The following is a 22,427-nucleotide window of genomic DNA, read 5'->3' as shown; positions in this document are numbered from 1 at the left end:
TTGTTCTTTTTATGTGTGTTTTCTGTTTTGTTTGCAGTTCGTTTATGACCAGGGGAGGAGGTACACATTTGACTCCACCACTTGAAGACCCGGAAACAACTTTGAGGAAAAACAAAGGCAAAAACGTAGGAGAAACCGCAACATCGAAGAATTCACCGTTGAAGAATCTAAAATTTGTTTTTAGTAAGAAAAAGGGCAAAAAAGTAGGAGAATCCAGCATCTCTTCAGTGGCGGACGAAGACCCGAAGAAGGAGGATACTGAGTACGAAACCGAAAGGGAAGAAACCGAATCCGAAGAAGGAAGCGATTTTGAAGACGAACTCGCTAACATCATGGCTAACATCGATGAAGTTCCCATGGGTGAATGGAAGAAAAGGATACGTGACGATACCGACCCAGGACTCGTGCAACCCGTGATTCCCGCGACTGCCACTTTCGAACTCAAAGGCCACATACTTGCTCAACTTAAGGAAATTCCCTTCTACGGGAAAGATCACGAAGACGCATACAAACATTTGGACAAGGTCAACGATGTAGACGACTACTTCAATGTTCCAAATGTATCTCGCGAAACCATTTTGCTTCGTATGCTTCCCGTCACATTCAAGGGAGCTGCGAAAGATTGGCTGAAATCACTACCTCCAGGATCGATCACTACTTGGGCTAAAATGAAAGAAGAATTCATAGACCAATTTTGCCCTCCCTCAAAGATAGCCAAGTTGAAGAAAGCTATAGCCAACTTTGAACAACAAGCTGGAGAGTCACTTTATGAGGCTTAGGAGAGATACAAGGGTCTACTAAGGAACTTCCCACATCATGATCTAAACAGTCAACAAGAAGTCTCTATTTTCTATGATGGAGTCAATGTAACAACTAGGTAGCTCCTTGATTCGCAAGGACCTCTCACAAAGAAGCCACCCCCGGTGATCAAAGAACTAATTGAAGAATTCTCTAAGCACTCTAGAGAATATCACAACCTAAGGAATGACCTGACTCGAGGGGCAGTGAACTCTATTACCGATGACATGGCAGCAATAATGTCAAAATTGGAAAGAATGGACCGGAGAATGACTAAGATGGACCAATCCATCCATGTCATTAGAGTGGGATGTGAAAATTGTAGAGGGCCCCAACTTACTAAGGATTGTGACCTTGATGAGAATGGGAACCGGAAGGTACGATTGTGCTATTCGAGTGGTGATAGGCTTGATGACAATTGGCGAAAACCCAAAAAAGAATGGCTACCATATGAAGAGTACAAAAAGACAAGGGAGGAAAAATATAAGCAAAAAGTTAGAGGCTTTTATCAAAGGGAGGAACCGGTACATGAAAAGAAATCAGATTTAGAAGACATGCTTTCAAGATTCGTGGCCGCATCCGAAAAATGATATAATGACACCGATGCTGCAATTAAAGATCAACAAAATATGTTGAGAGAACACCAAATTATGATGAAAGATCAACATGATCTGCTTAGGAATCATCAAACATCTATTCTCAACATAGAAAAGCAGCTAGGCCAACTTGCACAACAAGTGAACGAGAGAAGACCGGGTGGACTTCCTAGTAATACCGAAAGCAACCCAAAATGTGTACATATAAATAGCGTGACAACTAGGAATGGGAAGATTATAACTCCTGTGGCCCCTATTCATCAAGAAGATCCCAAGATTGTGCAATAGGAAGAAGCAGAACATGAAGAATCACAAATTCCCGACCCGACTCGCCGAGTCGAGGTTACGGACTCGACGAGTCCCCCACTTGAACAGAAAAACAAGCCTCCTGTTAAGCCATATCAACCACCACTGCCATTTCCATCTCGATCTAGACAAGAAAAGAATGATGTTGACTACCAGAAGTTTCTGGAACACATAAAAGCTCTTCAAATCAATATGCCATTCATAGAGGCGGTTGCACAAATGCCTAAATATGCCAAATTCCTCAAGGAACTTCTAACTAATAGAAGGAAGATGGAAGAGGTGAAGAAAGTGGTCCTAAACGAGAACTGTTCAGCTGCCATGTTGAACAAACTACCTAAGAAAAAGGGTGATCCAGGAAGCTTAACATTGCCTTGTCAATTCAGAAACTTAGCTACCATTTATGCACTAGGTGATTCGGGGGCAAGTGTAAATCTCATGTCGTACTCATTCTTCAAGAAACTAGATCTTCCGGAGCCAAGGCCAATTTGAATGACAATTCACCTAGCAAATAAAACGGTCACATTCCCGAGAGGAATATGCGAAGATTTATTGGTGAAGGTCGATAAGTTCGTGTTTCTCGCGGACTTCATAGTATTAGATATGGAAGCGGATCCTAAAGTCCCGATCATACTTGGAAGGTCTTTCTTAAACACCGCGAGTGTCATAGTTAACATGCGAGATTCTAAACTTACTCTTTGAAATGTACGGTGTCATATTTCGGAATCCAAACTCCAACTGTCACCGAATCTTCCATAATGAATACTTTTTCTCCCAAATGACCTATTCCGAAGAAAATAACAATTTTTTCAAAAGTTAAAAAAGTTGATTTTTATTAATAAATTACTTGAAGTTAGATTACTCAATTTCAAAAAAAAAAAAGTCATATTTATTTACGAACCTTTTATTTATTTATTTATCTTTATTTTTATAAATTAGACAATTCTAAACGTGCTTCAACAGGAACTTCCATGCAACCATTTTTGACACAAGCTCAATCAGTTCCTCCAAACTTGCTTCTTCTCATGGCGGTTAGGTAAGAAAAGAGGATTCATGGTAAACAATAAATTCAGCTTTGAATGAAATCGGGTTACAATCAAATTCGCAACTTCAATTACCCTAGAAAGTTTCCCCAAATTCTGAAGATCTTAATCTTTAACCTAATTTTCGATTGGGTTCTCAATCAAGCTTCAAAAGAATACAAAATCAATCACTACATCTGCACACAGAACCACAAACACACAAGATAAAGGATAAGGGATTATTTTCCACAAAATAATTTTGTGAATTATTCTTTATTCGACTATTAAATTGACACCATTTAAAAAAGGAAAATTTATCCATACTTTATCTTCCAGACTTCTTCCCTGTTAAACTCCATTTATTCACTTCTCTTGATCACCAAGAAACACCCGACACCAAAAAAAAAAAAGCTACAACTATGGAAGCCAATCAGCGAATTGCAAGAATCGCAGCTCATCTCCACCCTTCAAATTCCCAGGTTTTTCCCTCGATTCTTAATTTCATAGCCACATAATTCCGGTGTTATGTGATTCAATAGATTCTTGTTTCAGCTCATATGACCCGTTAGGGTTCTTCATCTGCTACAATCTGAAATTGAATTTACTGGTTTCGCCGACAATGGATTGATGTCTACTGTATTAGCCTGTTTCAAATCTGAATTCGACTAATGTCTATAGCTCAATACGGATGAGATTAGAACTATAAACCCTAATTGTAACTACAATCTTCGTTTTTTGTTCAATTATGTACTCGAAGATGGAAGGAGGCTCTGTACTCGAGCGAGCTAATTGCAGAGCAAAAGGAGGAGCGCCTGGATTCAAAGTTGCGATACTGGGAGCTGCTGGAGGGATCGGTCAACCTTTAGCTATGCTAATGAAGATGAATCCATTGGTTTCTGTTCTTCATCTCTATGATGTCGTCAATGCCCCTGGTGTCACAGCTGATATCAGCCATATGGATACTGGTGCTGTGGTAACTTTCTTTTCATCACTACTTTCTTAGCTATTTTGTGAAATGTCTACAATGCCCTTGATTCACCATTTTTTTTTGTCAGGTGAGAGGTTTTCTAGGGCAACCACAGCTTGATGCTGCACTTACAGGGATGGATCTTGTGATCATACCTGCTGGTGTTCCAAGAAAGCCTGGAATGACAAGAGATGATCTTTTCAAGATTAATGCTGGAATTGTTAAAACTCTTTGTGAAGGAATTGCCAGGTGTTGCCCTAATGCAATAGTCAACTTAATCAGTAATCCGGTCAACTCTACAGTTCCAATTGCTGCTGAAGTTTTCAAGAAAGCTGGAACTTATGATCCCAAACGCCTTCTTGGTGTCACCATGCTTGATGTTGTTAGAGCCAACACTTTTGTGGTATGTAGTCAGTTTGTTATTCTTTACAAGTTTGACTTTTGTTGACCATGCTTGAAGTTTTCAAGACAAGAGAATTTTTAATTGATTTTACTTTTTCAGGCTGAAGTTTTGGGACTTGATCCAAGAGAAGTTAGTGTCCCTGTGGTTGGAGGACATGCTGGAGTTACCATTTTGCCCCTGCTTTCACAGGTGAAGCCTCCATGTTCCTTCACTAAAGAAGAAACCGAATACTTAACAAAGCGCATTCAAGATGGTGGAACTGAAGTTGTTCAGGTAATAAAAAGTTAAAAACCACATCATTTTTTTTCTCTCTTTAAAATTAATATTTAATTATTTATATAAACTTATGATAACCTAAAATTACAATTTCAGGCGAAAGCCGGGGCTGGCTCTGCAACACTCTCAATGGTAAGCCGAATAAGGATTAAATTTAATGAATATTGTGAAATTTGTTATTCAGAATGTAAGGGTAAAATGGTCATTTATTCCATGAAATTAAAATAGAGAATTAATCAAATTTCACAGGCGTATGCAGCGGTTAAATTCGCAGATTGTTGTCTTCGTGGCTTAAGAGGTGATGCTGGCATTGTGGAGTGTGCTTTTGTAGATTCTCAGGTATAAAATTACTATAATACCCCCATCCCACATGAATAGGTACTTAATGAGCTTAATTGGTTAAACACTTGATCTCAACAACTATACATGGTTGTTTCTTTTTGACTTAATGGATTAAGCCAAAAGATCTTGGCTTAATGTATGTATACATCACATTAGGGTAAAATGGTCATTTAGTCTAATTCAGATGATTTATTCGGTCTAGAAAAGAAACAAACCTTATGTATACATCGCTTTATCCAGACATCATTACCTATTCAGCCACTTTACTTATACATGACTTTATGAAAAATAAATAAATAAATAAATAATAACTTTTATAAATCTTAAATTTATGAAGTTTTTTGAAAAATGTTGGATAATAGGTGACGGAATTACCCTTCTTTGCAACCCAAGTGAAACTAGGGCGTGGTGGTGCGGAAGAAATATACCAACTTGGACCTTTGAATGAATATGAAAGGTAAGAAATTGATTGAAACACAATATTATTTTACTTATTTTGAATTTTGGGTGAAATTAAGAAATTTATGTTTGCATAAATAGGGCTGGATTAGAGGAAGCTAAAAAAGAGTTGGCAACAAGTATTGAAAAGGGGGTTTCTTTTATAAGGAAATGAAAGGGTGGTGTGAGAATGATGAGGTGGTATACAAGTGTTGATTCTATTATCATGGCTTTCTTTGTTACTTCATGTTGCATGTAATGTACGAATCCAAATATACATAAAATAGATGTATTAGAATAATTATATCACATATTATATTCTAATCTTGTTACTTCTTGCATCTATTTTATGGACATTACAATCTTTAGGTTTTAACTTGATGCGTAATCTAAAAAATAGGTTTTAACTTGATGCGTAATCTAAAAAAGAATTTGATTATTGTTGGGTGTATTCAAAATGTTGAACATTGTATACAAATAAAGTTATGAGAACTATGATCAATGGAAACAAGTTCTACTTAGAGATATTAAGAGTATCTTTGCAATGATGAAATGGAATCTTGAAGGAATGGAATGAACAACATAAGGTAGTGTTTTGTGTGTAGTCTAATCATAATGGACTACACATGAATGAAGAAAGAATTAAATGAAGCATTTCTCATGTGATATTTTCTCATGTTCTGATTTATTATTATTTGGGTAAATAACACAAAAGACATTTAGTTTACACCAAAATTCTAATTTGACGTTGTGTTTTTTTTCTCAAATTTGACACTGTGTTTTCAAATTTGTTACAATTCTGACCATTTGACCGGTCAACCAGGTTACATGTTGACGTAGCATGATGACGTGTCAGTTCTGATGAAGTGACATGCTGACATGATATTCTTACCTATCAAAATTGAATTTTTTTTTTTATAAAAAACACTAAGTTTTTATTTTTTTTCGATTTTAACACTAAATTTAATTTTTTCTTTCAATTTTGACATTATGTTTTTTTGTTCCAAATCGAACATCATTTATTAAATTTTGTTCGATTTTAACCATTTTCCATTTGAAACCGTATAAATATACCTTTTTATTATATTTTAAACCGTATAAATATATATTTTTTCGTTTAAAAACCACATTTTACAAACGTAGATGATTTTTTAGAAAGCTTAAACTGGATTATTAATAGTTTAATAATTCATTTTGCATATTTAACATTTGATATTCAATGTTTCAAACTTATGATCACACAATCACCAACCATTTACGAGCTTTACTTTCAAACAAATGAGTTCATAATGAAAGGTCAAACTGCCACCCAATGAAGATATTTTATATTTATTTTTACTAATTTTTAATTAAACATAAATCTGTTGGAACCAGATTTTTGGTCCACTATAATATATTTATATTACTTAAGAGTATCATAATCTCCTTAAACCATTGACCTAAGAGGATTACCGGATCTCTGCTGATATAGTAATTAATTATTTTTTTGGATAATCAATTATTTTTGTTAATAAAAAAAAGGTTGTATTATTGAATTTAATGTCATATGGTATTCAGGACAATTTCAATAGCCAAACACATTACATGACACATTAATGATGATATGATACAAAGTATGCATGCGTATGTTATAAAACGATGACACATTATAAGTTGTGACATATTTAAGAACGAAAAGTGAATTGAGTAATCTATTTAACAACCCAAATAGTTTATTATCCAACTTAATACCAAAGTGATATTGGTTGTTATTATAACAATCAGTTAACCTTTAATATATTTTATTAAAAATGATGAGATTTAGTTGAAAAAGATAGAGAAATATTGTGTTATGCTTTCCTTTAAAAAACAATATTAAGGCTGTCAAGATCAAGATCCTATATATGATCGTTTTCCGATTTTTAAGATCGTGTTCGTAAGATTGAACTGAGATTGTAAGATTCTACCAAAAACATTTTAAAACAGAAAAATGTTTGTATCAATTAGCTAAACATTAAGTTAACAATAAATGATTCCCTAATACATCATTTAATAATAAACAATTCAAAACAAGTATTATAGGGTTCATATTCGATGTACTTAATTAGTCCAAGACAAACTATTAGAAATTAAAAAATAGCAACGATCATACAATTGATTGTATGATCCTACTATGATCTTACCCAAAAACGACTCACATGTGATCATGATTGATTTACCTAGATATGATCGTATTATCCTACGATCGTGATTTTAAGAATCTTTAAGATTTCGATGATGATGGAAAAACCAGGTTGATTTTGTTATTTACTTGTTTAAAACCATTTCTTGAAAATTAAGATATTTTTTTAAGAATTTACACAAATAATGGTAGGCTTGTAATGAAGAATAAGTTATAACAATTTAAAGGGCAACATGCATAATTGCATATGCATAGAAAATAATTAACTTTACAAACGAAATTTGTGATGTATAGCTTTAACTAATTTTATTTTGGGTGGGGTAAGGGGTCGTCATATTTTTATAAAAAAAATAGTTGTCTTGTTTTAAAATTTAAAAGAGTTTATTTTGATACATCATAGTCAAATTATAAAAGATTAAAAATAAAATGTTAGGTAAGAAGATGGCAACATATGGTCAAGGTCAGAAATTGATAAATCATTATTCATTCCAACTAATTTGAGATACAAAAAACATCTTTATCTTTATATAATTATATATTGCACTAAAATCAATTCAAATAAAGAAAAACAATATTCTAAAACATAAAATACCTGTATGAATATACATAAACAATAGAAACTGACCTATTCTCTCCAAAAGTATGAAAAACAATTAAGAATTATTCCATGGAAATTATTACAAACTTAATGCATTACCATAAATCAAGATTTATCAAACATATTACACAACAAAAGAGACATTAATAGACCTATAAAGCACTCATCACCAAACACTTCAACTGATTCATACTCCTGTTTTTTCATCCATCTAAAAACCCTATCAGATTCAAGTGAAAAGTTATAGAAAAAAATGCCCACAAATTTATAGCCAAAGAGGTTGCTACTTCACAACAAAAGGATTGTTATCATGGTCAACAAGTCAACCATGAAAAAAAGTTTGAGAAAAAAAATCCTCTTGCAAAATAAACCCCATAGCAAAACAAGGTTTTAAGGCATCAAAATGGTTTAAAGTGATAGGAAAATCCTGGCTTTTCAGTCACCATTTAGAAAAAGGAAAAAGAAGGAAAAAAAATATAAAAGAGGGTATAATCTTCACATAAATTGCTTGAGAGCTAAACGTAGATTCTTCATGAGGTCTTTCATTGTCATGGTAAATTCTTTATCCATCTGCCAAAATATTCATATGGGTTTTAATTAGTTCGACTCATATGCAATATCATGAGATATAAGAATGAAAATTTAACCATATTTTTGCATAAAATTGTGAACTTTTTACAATTTTGAGGCATCTAGTTAAAAATCAACAATCTTTTTGCATAAAAATGTGAACTTTTTACAATTTTGAGGTATCATAGTGAAAAATCAACAATCTTTCACTATTTGGAGGTAACAGAACGAAAAATTAACCATCTTTTTGCATAAAAATATTAATTTTTTCTAACTTTGAGGCATTAAAATGAAATACCAACCATCTTTTACATAAAAAAATATAAACTTTTTACAAATTTGAGTAATCAAAAATGAAAATCAACCATCTTTATGCATAAAAATATGAGCTTTTGACAATTTTGAGATACCCAAATGAAAAATCCAACCATCTTTTTTAACAAAAATGTAAACTTTTTTTATTTTAAGGTATCATAATGAAGAATCAACCATCTTTATGCATAAAAATGTAAAAGTTGCACAATTTTAAGCTATCATAATGAAAAATCAACCGTTTTTTTGGCATAAAAACATAAACTTTTTACCTGAGCAATAACCGTTATATCAAGTGCATAATTTGCAAAAGTCATGCAAGTGCTATTAATCACAGATAGATGAAGCTTCTCTATTTCAATCAATGTCTTTTCAAGAACACCAGACTTTTTCTCACAGTGAATTCTTATCAAAACATCGTTGCCAAAAAATCTTGCCTCGATTTCAGGGAGTTGATCATGAATGGGCCCACCAGAATTCTCATTTGATGAAGAACTTTCATTAACATCAGCTAACATTTCATATCTTTTAACAAAAACTACTGATTCTGTATTTGGTCTTTTCTTGATTTGTTCCTCAAGTGTCTTCACTTTCTCTTGTAGAGTTTTCAAGTGCTTGATTGCATCACCAAGAACAGAAGCTTTATCCATCTATAAGATAATCACACTAATTAATACCAAAACCCCATAAAAAATTAAATAATTGGAGCATTTTACAATATTGAGGTATTGTGATGAAAAAGCAATCTTTTTGTATAAAAATATGAACTTTTTTACTATTTTGAGGTATTAGCATGACAAATCAACCATATTTTTGCATATAAATACAAAAAAAAAAAAAAAAATACTAATTTTGAGATATCAGACTAAAAATCAATCATCTTTATGCATAAAAAATTGAACTTTTTACATAAAAGTACAAAAGTTTTACAATTTGAGGTCTCGTAAGTACTAATTTTTTATAAAAGATATGAACTTTTTTTTTTCTTTTTACTATTGAGGTATCCGAATAAAAAAATCAACCATCTTTACCCATAAAAATGTGAACTTTTTACAAATTTGAGCTATCAACATGAAAAATCAACCATTTTTTTTGCAAAAAAAAATGTTAACACTTCACAACTTCGACACATTTGAATGATAAATCAACCATCTTTTTGCATAAAAATACGAACTATCAAAAACCCATAAATATTTTCAGGAGCAAACAAACTCTCTGTAAGTACTTTCAAGAAAGATGAAAAGAAAATTTACCTTTTTAAGGCCAGGAACTAAAGCAGATAGAGCTATGAACCTCTGACTAAGTTTCTCTCTCCTTTTTCTCTCAGCTAATATATGATCTTGAGCTGGTGTATGTTTGCTACTATTTTTCGCAACATCAAAACCACCATGATGACTTTTATTAAAACCAGAGCTCTCTTGATTGCTAAAATGGAGATGAGTATCACGAATAAAGCCATGTCTGCTCTTTGAAGAAACTGTCATTTCTTCTTTAGGCGTTAGGAGTGTTGCTTGTTGAGATAGATTCAGAGTCATTAAGGAATGAGAATGATCAGTGGTTATGGAGGAATTCCAGCTGCTTGTTTTGAGCTGTTTACATGGTCTTGAAGATGGTTCCATGACAGGTTTGTAAATGTCAAACACGCCTAATTGACCATGGATACGATCCATGTTGTCTCCTCCAAACGTACCTGAAATCCCCATTGAATCTAGTTGATTATCGAATGAATTGACTGGACATTGGAAATTGAAAGAGGCGTCTTCCATTCCTGTCAATTCTGATAAGTTTCTGAAATGTGAAATCTCCATTCCTGCAAATATCAAAATATACACAGGAACGTTAGATTCTGAAAGCTTTACAGGATTCAGCAGATAATAGAAATACCCAAATCAAAAATCGCATTTAAATATGAGAATAGACGATAAGTTTTACCTTTTTGGTATAAAGAACAGAGCTTTATTATTTTTTGGCTAATCGCTTTTGTTATGGAGAGATCGACTTAAGTTTTATAGCTATAATTTAGAAGCCAGTTATTGATCTTTCTCTCTCTAGGGGTTGGCAAAATGCACTGGACACGACTGCTTGAATAAGAATAAAGATTAATTAAATCATGGTTGGCGATTGATGGTATCACTTGGATTTTAAAACTAATTATGCAATGTGTAATAATTAAGGGGTTACTCAAAGACTTTTTCATGAAATTATTGGTGGTAAACTGGTGATGAGGCTTTTTTTTTATTTTTTATTTTTTATTTTTTATAAATCAACTAATGTTCAGTCCAACCCTTGAAGATCTTGGATGTGAACCATTATTTGAATTTTAAATTGGGTTGTTGACATGTGCAGTTGGAGCAACTCCAATGGTTGCTTTTTTGTTGAATTAAAGGCCATAATAAGACATTTCATCATAATCCAAGATCAATTTCTAGTAAACATTACCAAACTTAAAGAATGTTAACTTGGATGAAATGATATCTTTGTTGGTGTTGAAGATAATGTAATGTTATGATTCTTCGTTACTTCTTTTGTAATGGTGTGTTATGATCAATCCAATTGATAGATTCACGCATTTGATTGTGGTATTTGTAGATAGAGGTTAGTGTGTAAGAGTAGAAACATTGGGATGTCCTGTATGTTATCTCATATTTATGTGAACATATTTTTAAGAAAAGAAACAATTTTATTAAGCTAGAAAATAGCAAAGAACTGATCTAACCGAAACAACTATATGGAAGAATAATAAGAATGAGATTTTGAAAAGAAACAATTTTATTAAGCTAGAAAATAACAAAGAACTGAGTTAACCAAAACAACTATACGAAAGAATAACAAGAATGAGATTTTGAAGCAACCCAACCCAACTAGGTTTTAGACGCATGTACTTATGAAAAACTCAAAACCCCGAAAAGAAACAATTATATTAAGCTAGCAAAGAACCGGACTAACCGAAACAACTACATGAAAGAAATAAGGGAAATCTCCGATGAAGTCCCAACATTTTGGTCCATTTACGGTTTAATCCCAACATTCAATTTTGAAACAGAAAAGTCTTAATTATCTGATTGTATACAATAATTTGTCATTTTCTGTTGAAAAAAAAAAATAAAGATTGTTTCGTTAATTTGGGCAAAATATAAAATAATCGGGATTTTTATATTTAAAAAATAAAAGTTGAGATTAAACCGTAAACTGACTCAAAATATTGAGACTTTATCAGAGATTTCCCAAAGAAATAACAAGAATGAGATTTTGAAACAACCCAACCCAACTAGGTTTTAAACGCAAATGAGTGACAATATTATATAAAAAACAACAACACACTTTTGGGATCAATAGTAGCAAAGTCCAAAAAAGCACCCATTTCGATAAAACCAAACGTTCTACCGAATTGTAAAGCATGTGGCTTCCATGTAATCTTTAACAACTCTATCCGATTATAAATAAACGAACCAAGCTAACCAATCATCAAACGAGTATCATCTGCAAAATGAAATTCCCCACCAATTTGTAACTTTTCTTCCAAATCCCAATAAACAAATTGTACGAAAAAAAAGGCCCATAATTCCAAGTACAATTCACACATTGGATACAACAAGGAAGCAACGTCAATACATATACTATAAATGTTACATCTTGTTGGTAGTTTATTCAATGCTAGGGTAACATCCCAAAAATCATAATAAATTTTAATTTTTCAAAAACAACCTAAAACCATAATTGTTTACAATACCATTATTTCAAAAGTGTCTTTCAGTAATCAGAGTATCCTAAAATCCAAATAACATAAAACCGAAGGATGTGCACGATCACGTCTTCACTTTGTCATGGTCATTTGAAGTACCTGATACAATAAACTGAAACTATAAGCCGAAGTTTACTAAGTTCCCCCAAAGTACCACCACACAACACATAACATCTACAATCCTACATGTTGGGTCCACAACCTCCCGATTGGCTTACCTTAGCCCACAACCTCCCAGTTGGATTACCCTTCATGTCACGTACTGGGTCCACAACCTCCCGGTTGGAATACCTTGACCCATAATCTTTCGATTGGATTACCTCGGTCTATTGACTGACAGTACAAAGTAGTAGTCACAACCCCAACATAACATGTCGACCTATAACATATAAAAAGAATATTCAGCAGACAGATAATTGTACATATAGAAATCATAGGTAGTCCTACAGATATACCAGCCTAACGCATATCAGCAACCATCATACAATCATGCAAATCTACTATATACTCAGCATATCATCAATTAGTGTGTGTGTGTGTATATATATATATATATATATATATATATATATATATATATATATATATATATATATATATCATTATATCAAACCAATGGGACGACCTTGGTGCCTTCGTCCCACAAGTACAGCGAGGAAAACTCACATCTTGGTCTGAAAAAGATCACTAAACAGGACACAACTACGAATATCAGCTCAAACGGTAACCTAATCATCAAATAATGACCAATCTCAAATACCACTCAAAATACCCAAATACCCTTAGGTCTAACTTGGTCAAAATAGGTCAAAGTCAAACTTGGTCAACACAGCTGAGTACGCCCAGCGTACTCAGCTTGTATGCTTGGCGTACACAAGCATTGACCAAAACAGACTGTGTTGACCTCGAACGCTAAGCATTACTGGGCTATGCCTAGCGTTCGCGAATGACTTCTTTCCATTCTTATTAAGAGCTTAATCCTTAAGCTCTTTTGTCCATATTCCATATCTAACCCTAAAATAACATCCTTAACCACAAAGTTTCCAACTTTATGGTCTTGCATGGCCATTAAATGCCCAAACACAAAAACCCTAACTACTTAACCCATTAAGACCTTTAAACTCATGTATGGAAGGAATCTAACTGTCACACCCCAAACCGGAACGGTGGAAACGTTCGGGGGTGGCTGACGTCATGTATAGTATCATAACAATTGTATCATAGAAAGCATAGTAAACACAACCAGACATTGAATACATATGTGAAAATGTTTACATTGTTTAATACATAGTTTTATTCATAGCAATAGTAAAATAGACAGACGCGACTCTAACTCTTCGTCTTCTCCGAACTTCTAGAAGTACCTGTTTACTAATTCCCTGAGAATACAAGCAGTTTTGAAAGAATATCAGCATAAAGCTGGTGAGTTCATAAGCATTTAGTTTTAGTGAGAAAATGTTCTTTGAATCCATTTGAAAAGTGTTCTTCAAGAAAATCCTGTATTTTCTTATGAAAAGCGGTCTTGAAAGAGTGTCTATTAGTAGGAAATAAACCATCAATTTTAGAAAAAACATGTTATCCGTCCTAGAGGTAGAGATGTGTGACAACCCGATATTTCAACTCTTTGTAATGGCCTAATAAGTCAAGTATTATAACCACTTTTGAGTTAAAGAAATTAACTTTGATAATAAAATGTCCAAAAAGATTCTATTTAACTACCTACTATGTTTAATATCATTAAACCGGGATCGTACGTAAAAAGAATACCCAAATCCGGCTTCGTATATTGAAGTTAAGATTTTTTCAAGTTCGGCTTAGCAACAGACAGCTAAAAACTCGAATCGGAGATCGAGCGACTTTTGGCCGGAATGACCTAAACGAGAATCGAAGGTCTCGACAATGATATTTCAGCGGTGAAAAGTCTGGCAAAAACCGACGTCAGATAAAGAAGTTATGAATTTTTAAAGAAATTCCTTAATCACGTCATTTTATAAATAAATAATAAAAATAATTTTGGAACTTGCCAACGGAGTCTAAACGAAAGTTGTAGAGTGTAGTCTCACCTACGCGTGGATATAAAGACCATCGAAAACGGAGTTCGTATGAAGAAGATATGATTTTTTGAAGTTTATTAAATAAATTATATATAAATTTAATTCAAAATCCGGTAATATCCGAAGGAGGAGTCAGCGTCCTCATTCGAGTTACGCGCCGCGTAACCTCGTACTCCCCGCGTACGCGAGGGCCTTGGTCTCGGTCCGTCCACGTCGCCCCTATGCGAAGCTATCCCCTTTCTGTCCCATCCGAAGCCGAGGCAGTCGAGGACTCGGTCATGCATGACGTACGAGTACGCGCTGCGTATGAGTGTACGCCCCGCATACCGAGGCGGTTCAGCCCTCTATAAATAGAAATGCGTGGGTTCCCGAAAATTTTGCTCATTCTCTCTCTATTTTCTTGCGTTTTGCCTCGTTTTCCGTGCCCGCACTACCCCGAAGCTCTGGTCTTTTTGCTCAAGTCCCGAGGGTCGATTTTACTCCCGAGATTCCCGAGAATCCCGAGAAAAATCCGTTTCCCGAGACGAAACTCTGCCCGGTTTTCCATCTCGCTATCTTCAAACTTTCAAGTGAGTTCATACCCCTTAATTAACCCTTTTTAAATATTCTAAATGCTTTTATATGCTTTCTAAGGGGGGAATTACAAGTAAAACACACGACTACTATCGGGTGTTATATATAAAGATTTTTATACACTTTTATTAAGTAGAATCATATGTGATTTATAAACTTTATAGGGAACTCTCGTATACAAAATATATTACAATAGAATCCCATCTTTAAAAATATAAATTGTTGTAATGCATGTATAAACTAAACATCTTCTTAGATTATATGTATACTTGCCTACCTTAGGCTCTGCAAAAATCTATACAGTTATAAAATGTGATTCCTTTTCTAGGCATTTTTCTAAACAAACAAGTCACACTTTTAGAAAACTATAATAGGTATAGTTTTACGAGGATATTGCTAACTTTTACATACTAGAAACATGATTTTCAAGAAGTCACTTTCATATACAAGAACAAACGAACATTTTAACACGTAAATATGTTTTTATACCACGGTTTTGTGAAACATAAACTTCACGTACGTTCGAGTACACATTTCAAGTCCTGTATTATATACCAGAATCCCTTGGAGGGGGAACATGGTGTTTGTGTATAGATCTATACGGGCTTGACAACCCGCGCCCTGACTGTTAGCTACAGTTCACCATTTGGGGTAACAAACGTCATAACATTCCAACGCCTGAAGAACGTTGTGTATAGGCATTCCGAGTCAATAGTATGGTTATAAAACTCACATGGGGTATTCAAAATGCATTGATTTACAAGGTTTTCAAACACATTGGTTATTTTACACTTACATACATTTTAGAAACAAACATTGGTCTTGAGAGAAGGTTACTTTTATACTAGTAGAAAATATAGGATTTTCTAAACACAACACAACCAAGGACAAAACATTTCATTTCATACAAACATTGTCATTTAAATACTTATGAAACTCACCAGCTTAAATGCTGATCTACTCTTTCAAAATTACTTGTATGTCCCAAGGAATCAGTAATTCCAGGTATCATTATGCTTTTGATGAAGGGATGTTGCGGCGCCAGTTTAATCTCATATTTTGACATCATATTGTAATTGGTTTTGAACATGTAACTTTTTGACAAATGTAAACTTTCAATTATATATATGATGGTTGTATTGCTTTCTTTACTATGTATTCAATTGTTACGTTACCACATGAAGTCATCCGCCCCCGAACGTTTCCGCCGTTCAGGTTTGGGGGTGTGACAGATTGGTATCAGAGCAATGTTTATAGTGAACTAAGTATATCGAACCACATAAGATATACAAACTATAAATGCTTAAGGGACTAACACTCTCTGACAAAACATTTTTCTTTTTACGCTTAAGCAGCGTTACGTTTAACTTAAATTGATAGTTCATTTAAGTACAAATACATGTATACAACAAATTATTTTCCTGATATCTAACTATACAACAAGTATTTAGACAAGTTGACACTACGATTAAGACTCGATATATGTAATCAGATTTTGGACAAATATAACGTGATCAACTATATTTGCCCGAGATTGGACCAACGTATATCGAGGAATGATCGTAGTAAGCAACAAGTCGAAACTTACCAAACTGTTACTAGAATCAAACACAAGAATTTAAATACTATAGGAGTATTTGCTACCTAAACTAGTTTAACTTACATGTTTTACATGTTTTAACTTTATTCAATTCTTATAACCCTATTTCTCGTACAGTCAAATGGCTGGATTTCACCACCCCGGCGACCCCTACTTTCCTAACCAAGGCAACGGAGGATGGGTCGAAGATGATCCCGAAGAGGACGAGGAACCCATAGAAGTGGATGATGACTCCGGTACCGACTCCGAGCCGGAAGTGATCGATCCACCACCCGTTCAACCTCCCGTCTTCGTAAGGAACTTTCAAGGACCGACTCCCGTCTGGGGAAGTCACCTCCATCATTGGAGCCAACAACAAGGCATACGCCCTCCCTACGGCATGTGCCGGGACTTCTATGATGTCCGCGGCGGAGGTTCGGCTGATCGGGCACTCCCGGTAATGGTGGGTAAGCTAGCCAATCAGTCCTATCAGTCCGGAGTTCAAGCTAGCCGACTCCGGGATGTCAACGTGGAAGTGCAGGTTCACACTTCTGACATCCGTAGGCTGGACAAGATACAAGACAATGCTCAACTCCAAACCGAGGCATTCCAAGCACAAATGATTGCAGCCCTCGCTGAACTGAGGGAACAACAAGCCGCTTTTGATAGGCGTCTAATGGAGTCGAAGCAATCAGATGCAGAGTCAAGCTCCAAGCGCAACCTACATTGCAAGTAGTGCTTGTCAAAGACTCAAATTTTGTTATAGCTTAGGACCTCGGCTAAAAGTCTTTAAATTTCTCGAACTTTGTAATCGGAGACCCTTATAGGGGTCAAATTTTCATGATCGTTGTATCAACTTTTGTATTAATATAAGTGACACTATTATTACTACGTTGAGTATTTCGTTCGAACCGTGAAAAGTCTTTGAGAAACCAAATACTTGTTTCATACTTTCAGTCTTACAAATAACTTTCATTCTTCTATTTTAAGACTCATACTAGCATCTGTTGTTGAACTATAGCAATTTAGTTCACGAGACACATTAATTTTCTATTCTATGGAATTCTTATCTTTACCTTTTCAACCTATAGTTGAAGGATGCCTCCGCGTAGGAATCCAAGGCGAAGCAACGGTGGGGAAGCGCCTGTACCACCACCACCTCCACCACCTCAATTTGATGTTGTTATGTTCCAAGCAGCAGTCACCGCAGCGGTAGCAGCTGCCATGTCACAGATCAACAACTCGAGTACTAATGGCTCGGGATCTGGCACACACCCATCCAACCATGGCGAGAGTCATGGACCACCCCGAGAATGCACCTATAAGGACTTTACTAATGCCAAGCCCCGGATGTTTTATGGATCTGGTGGTGTGATAGCCCTGAGGCAGTGGATTGAAAGGACAGAGTCAGTCTTTGAAATCTGCTCCTGTCCCGAGCACAACAAAGTCAAATTTGCAACTTTCACCCTTATTGATAGAGCTTTAACTTGGTGGAATGGCCACGTTAAAGTACTTACCCTGATAGTGGTAAACTCCATAAGCTGGGAGAGCCTAAAAGCCATGATGATGAGAGAATACTGCCCACAGGGAGAGATTCAAAAGCTCGAACACGAACTATGGACTCTCGGAATGGTTGGTACCGACATCGCAACTTATACCAACAGATTCTGCGATCTGGCAATCCTTTGCCCAGATATGATTGCTCCCGAGAGCAAGAAAATAGAAAGGTACATCTGGGGACTGACGCCCCAAATACAATCAAGCGTGTTAGCTTCCAAACCTGACACCTTTGAAAGTGCTAAGGAACTGGCACAATCTCTGATTGACTACGGAGGTCATCAGAACTCAACCGTTTCTGCACCAGAGCCACAGAAAGGAAACAACAACAACAACAACAACAACAACAACAACAACAACAGGAAGAGAGTATGGAATAAAGGGAAGGGTGGGTCTTCCCAAGAATCCGCAAAGAAACAACTGGTTTCAATGAATGCTGCCACTGTACCTACTACAGTCCCTACAAATCCCTACCCCACAAAGCCTTATGTAGGTAACCTTCCAAAGTGCACCAAATGCACTTACCACCACCATGGACCTTGTCGGGAAATGCAGTGCGCCAACTGCAACAGAAAGGGACACACAGCCCGTTTCTGCAAGGACCCCGCAAAACCGATCACTCAAGTTCCCAGTGCGGGTGTAGGCCAGACTTGCTACAGTTGTGGCGAGGTGGGCCACTACAAGAGGAACTGCCCTAAGGCAGCAGGCACCGGCGGTGTGGGACGAGTTTTGGCGATAGGCCACGACGAAGCTGTAGCTGACCCAACTGTAGTTGCTGGTACGTTCCTTCTCGATAATTCATATGCATGCATATTATTCGATAGTGGAGCGGAGAGAAGCTTCGTGAGTCAAAACTTTATTCATTCACTTAAACCTAAACCTAGCAAGTTAGAAAAATCATTCACTGTAGAGATGGCCAATGGAAAAACCGAAAACACTAACTACATATACATGGGCTGTACGTTAACTTTAGACGGCCATTCTTTTCCAATCAATCTCTTGCCGGTCCAAATTAAAAGTTTCGATGTCATAGTCGGCATGGATTGGTTGAGTCTTCTTTGCGCCGACATCATGTGCTTTGAGAAAGCAGTCCGTCTTAATCTCCCTAACAACGAAACATTAATTATCTACGGCGACAAATCAAGTACAAACCTTCGCATCATTTCGTGCATCCAAGCTCGAAAGTGCTTGTGGAAGGATTGTCGAGCATTCCTAGCGCACATCGTTGATACAAGTCAAGAACTGAAGGACATCAAGAACATTTCAATAGTACGCGACTTTCCCGATATCTTTCCAAAAGATCTACCAGGATTACCACCACAACGCCAAGTCGAATTCAGAATCGACTTAGTTCCAGGGGCTACCCCAGTAGCGAAGTCACCTTATCGTCTCGCACCAGCAGAGATGCAGGAACTTTCCAGTCAACTTAATGAACTCCTTCAAAAAGGATTCATAAGACCAAGTTTCTCACCTTGGGGAGCACTGGTCCTGTTTGTAAAGAAGAAAGACGGATCGTTCCGTATGTGCATCGACTACAGAGAGCTGAACAAACTTACTGTCAAGAACCGTTATCCTCTACCCCGTATTGACGACCTATTCGATCAACTTCAAGGAGCAAACTACTTCTCAAAGATAGATCTACGATCCAGATATCACCAATTACGAGTTTAGAGGGGGATATTCCAAAGACAGCTTTCCGAACTCGTTATGGACACTACGAATTTGTAGTGATGCCGTTCGGATTAACCAATGCACCAGCAGTATTTATGGACCTAATGAATAGGGTATGCCGTCCTTACTTGGATCAGTTCGTCATCGTCTTCATCGATGATATACTTGTCTACTCCCGAAGTGAGGAAGAGCATAGTCAGCACCTACGAAAAGTCCTAGAAACACTGCGAACGGAGAAAATCTATGCGAAGTTCTCTAAATGAGAATGTTAGATTTGAAGAGTCGAATTTTTAGGCCACGTTGTTAGCGAGAAAGGGATACACGTGGACCCCTCCAAAATTAAGGCCATTGAGAACTGGTCGGCACCAAAGACACCTACAGAAATTCGTCAATTTCTAGGTCTCGTTGGCTACTATCGCATATTCATAAAGAACTTCTCTAGCATTGCGAAACCTCTTACTACATTAACCCAGAAAGGCGTGGCCTTTGGCTGGGAAGCGAAACAAGAGAAGGCATTCCAGACGCTAAAACAGGCCTTGTGCACCGCACCGATACTATCCCTCCCCGAAGGGATAGAAGACTTCATAGTGTATTGCGATGCGTCAAATCAAGGACTTGGTTGTGTTCTTATGCAGAGAGGGAAGGTTATTGCTTATGCCTCGCGACAGCTTAAGACACACGAAGTGAACTATACGACACACGATCTTGAGTTAGGAGCAGTGGTATTTGCTCTGAAGATCTGGAGACACTACTTATACAGAACAAAGAGTACTATTTTCACAGATCACAAGAGCCTTCAACACATTTTCGATCAGAAGGAACTCAACATGCGACAACGACGATGGGTTGAGTTACTAAATGACTACGAATGCGAAATTCGTTATCATCCTGGCAAGGCCAACGTGGTAGCTGACGCCCTCAGTCGAAAGGAATACACTGGTCGGAGGGTCAAATCTCTGACTATGACTATCCATTCCCACTTATCCACACAAATTAAGGCGGCACAAATGGAAGCTTTGCAACCTGAAAATGTGGCGGGTGAATCCCTGCGAGGAATGGAAAAGAATCTAGAAGTCAAGGGTGGCGGAGCCTACTATCTCATGGACCGAATCTGGACCCCGAATCATGGTGGTTTCAGAAACGTAGTCATGACCGAAGCACACAACTCAAGATATTCCGTTCATCCAGGTTCGGATAAAATGTATCTGGATCTTAAGAAACTGTACTGGTGGCCTAACATGAAAGCAGAAATTGCTACCTTCGTAAGTAAATGCCTTACTTGCGCTAAGGTTAAGGTCGAGTATCAGAAACCGTCAGGATTACTACAACAACCGAAGATACCAGAATGGAAATGGGAGCGGATTACTATGGACTTCATAACCAAGTTACCCAAGACGACGAGTGGACTCGATACCATATGGGTCATCATCGACAGATTAACCAAATCCGCACATTTCCTACCCATCAAGGAGACTGACAAAATGGAAAAGCTTACAAGAACTTACTTAAGGGAAGTAGTGCGACTGCATGGTGTTCCGATATCCATTATCTCCGATAGAGATAGTAGATTCACTTCAAGATTCTGGCAGTCACTACAAAGTTCCCTGGGGACTAGGCTAGACATGAGTACAGCCTACCACCCACAAACAGACGGGCAAAGTGAGAGAACGATACAAACTTTATAAGATATGCTAAGAGCCTGTGTGATTGACTTTGGAAAGGCATGGGATATCCATTTACCCCTTGTCGAATTTTCATACAACAATAGTTATCATACAAGCATAAAGGCTGCTCCGTTTGAAGCCCTCTATGGTCGAAAGTGCAGATCCCCTCTGTGCTGGACTGAAGTTGGCGATACCCAGTTAGCTAGAGGAAGAGTTCCTGAAAGCACTCTCACCGGTCTGGAAATCATACGAGAAACGACAGAGAAGATCGTTCAGATTCGTGATCGGTTAAAAGCCTCTAGAGACCGACAGAAAAGCTACGCTGACCAAAGGAGGAAACCTTTGGAATTCCAGGTAGGAGACCACATTTTATTAAAGGTCTCACCGTGGAAGGGTTTAATACGCTTTGGAAAGCGTGGGAAACTAAATCCAAGATACATAGGGCCTTTCGAGATTCTTGCCAGAATCGGCCCTGTGGCTTACAAGCTTAACCTACCGCGTGAACTTAGTAACATACATCCAACCTTCCACGTCTCGAACTTGAAAAAGTGTCTGTCCGATGAGACTCTTGTTATTCCACTCAACGAGATCGAGATCAACGAGAGCCTCAACTTTGTGGAAGAACCGGTAGAAATCATGGACCGAGAGGTCAAGCAAACAAAACAAAGTCGCATACCCATCGTGAAGGTTCGCTGGAACGCCAAGCGGGGACCTGAATTCACATGGGAACGCGAAGATCAGATGAAACAAAAGTACCCTCATCTCTTTCATGTTCACTAGTATCTATACTACTTTAATCTT

At 36.6% G+C, this 22,427-nt stretch overlaps 2 protein-coding genes and 1 non-coding gene across 3 annotated transcripts; 1 reads left to right on the top strand and 2 right to left on the bottom strand.

Moving 5' to 3' along the window:
- Positions 1-716: 716 nt before the first annotated feature.
- LOC111881030 (small nucleolar RNA R71) lies at positions 717-823 on the bottom strand. Its single transcript, XR_002846662.1, has one exon. It is a non-coding gene; the product is annotated as a small nucleolar RNA R71 (small nucleolar RNA).
- Positions 824-2,845: 2,022 nt separating this feature from the next.
- On the top strand, positions 2,846-5,490 carry LOC111881009 (malate dehydrogenase, glyoxysomal). The gene is made up of 8 exons (XM_023877405.3): positions 2,846-3,198; positions 3,477-3,692; positions 3,775-4,089; positions 4,189-4,362; positions 4,462-4,497; positions 4,615-4,704; positions 5,070-5,164; positions 5,248-5,490. The coding sequence occupies exons 1-8, from the start codon at positions 3,139-3,141 to the stop codon at positions 5,318-5,320; spliced, it is 1,059 nt and encodes a 352-aa protein (XP_023733173.1). The 5' UTR covers positions 2,846-3,138; the 3' UTR covers positions 5,321-5,490.
- Positions 5,491-7,844: 2,354 nt separating this feature from the next.
- LOC111881029 (transcription factor bHLH18) lies at positions 7,845-10,874 on the bottom strand. The gene is made up of 4 exons (XM_023877424.3): positions 10,719-10,874; positions 10,040-10,596; positions 9,059-9,436; positions 7,845-8,474 (listed from the first exon to the last, which is right to left on the bottom strand). The coding sequence occupies exons 2-4, from the start codon at positions 10,592-10,594 to the stop codon at positions 8,400-8,402; spliced, it is 1,008 nt and encodes a 335-aa protein (XP_023733192.1). The 5' UTR covers positions 10,595-10,596; positions 10,719-10,874; the 3' UTR covers positions 7,845-8,399.
- Between the last annotated feature and the right edge of the window lie 11,553 nt (positions 10,875-22,427).

The sequence above is a fragment of the Lactuca sativa genome, chromosome 9 (genome assembly GCF_002870075.4).
Source record: "Lactuca sativa cultivar Salinas chromosome 9, Lsat_Salinas_v11, whole genome shotgun sequence".
NCBI lineage: Eukaryota > Viridiplantae > Streptophyta > Magnoliopsida > Asterales > Asteraceae > Lactuca > Lactuca sativa.
Note: the sequence above shows the minus strand (reverse complement) of the source record. Positions and strands in the feature narration are given on the sequence as shown.

Bases quoted from the DNA above. Each gene is read 5' to 3' on its own strand.
- LOC111881009 (XM_023877405.3), top strand. From the start codon at position 3,139: ATGGAAGCCAATCAGCGAATTGCAAGAATCGCAGCTCATCTCCACCCT. The intron at 3,693-3,774 runs GTAACTTTCTTT...TTTTTTTGTCAG, and splicing joins ATATGGATACTGGTGCTGTG to GTGAGAGGTTTTCTAGGGCA. The intron at 4,090-4,188 runs GTATGTAGTCAG...TTACTTTTTCAG, and splicing joins TTAGAGCCAACACTTTTGTG to GCTGAAGTTTTGGGACTTGA.
- LOC111881029 (XM_023877424.3), bottom strand. From the start codon at position 10,594: ATGGAGATTTCACATTTCAGAAACTTATCAGAATTGACAGGAATGGAA. The intron at 9,437-10,039 runs GTAAATTTTCTT...ATTATCTTATAG, and splicing joins TAGTTCCTGGCCTTAAAAAG to ATGGATAAAGCTTCTGTTCT. The intron at 8,475-9,058 runs GTAAAAAGTTTA...ATATTTTGGCAG, and splicing joins ATATAACGGTTATTGCTCAG to ATGGATAAAGAATTTACCAT.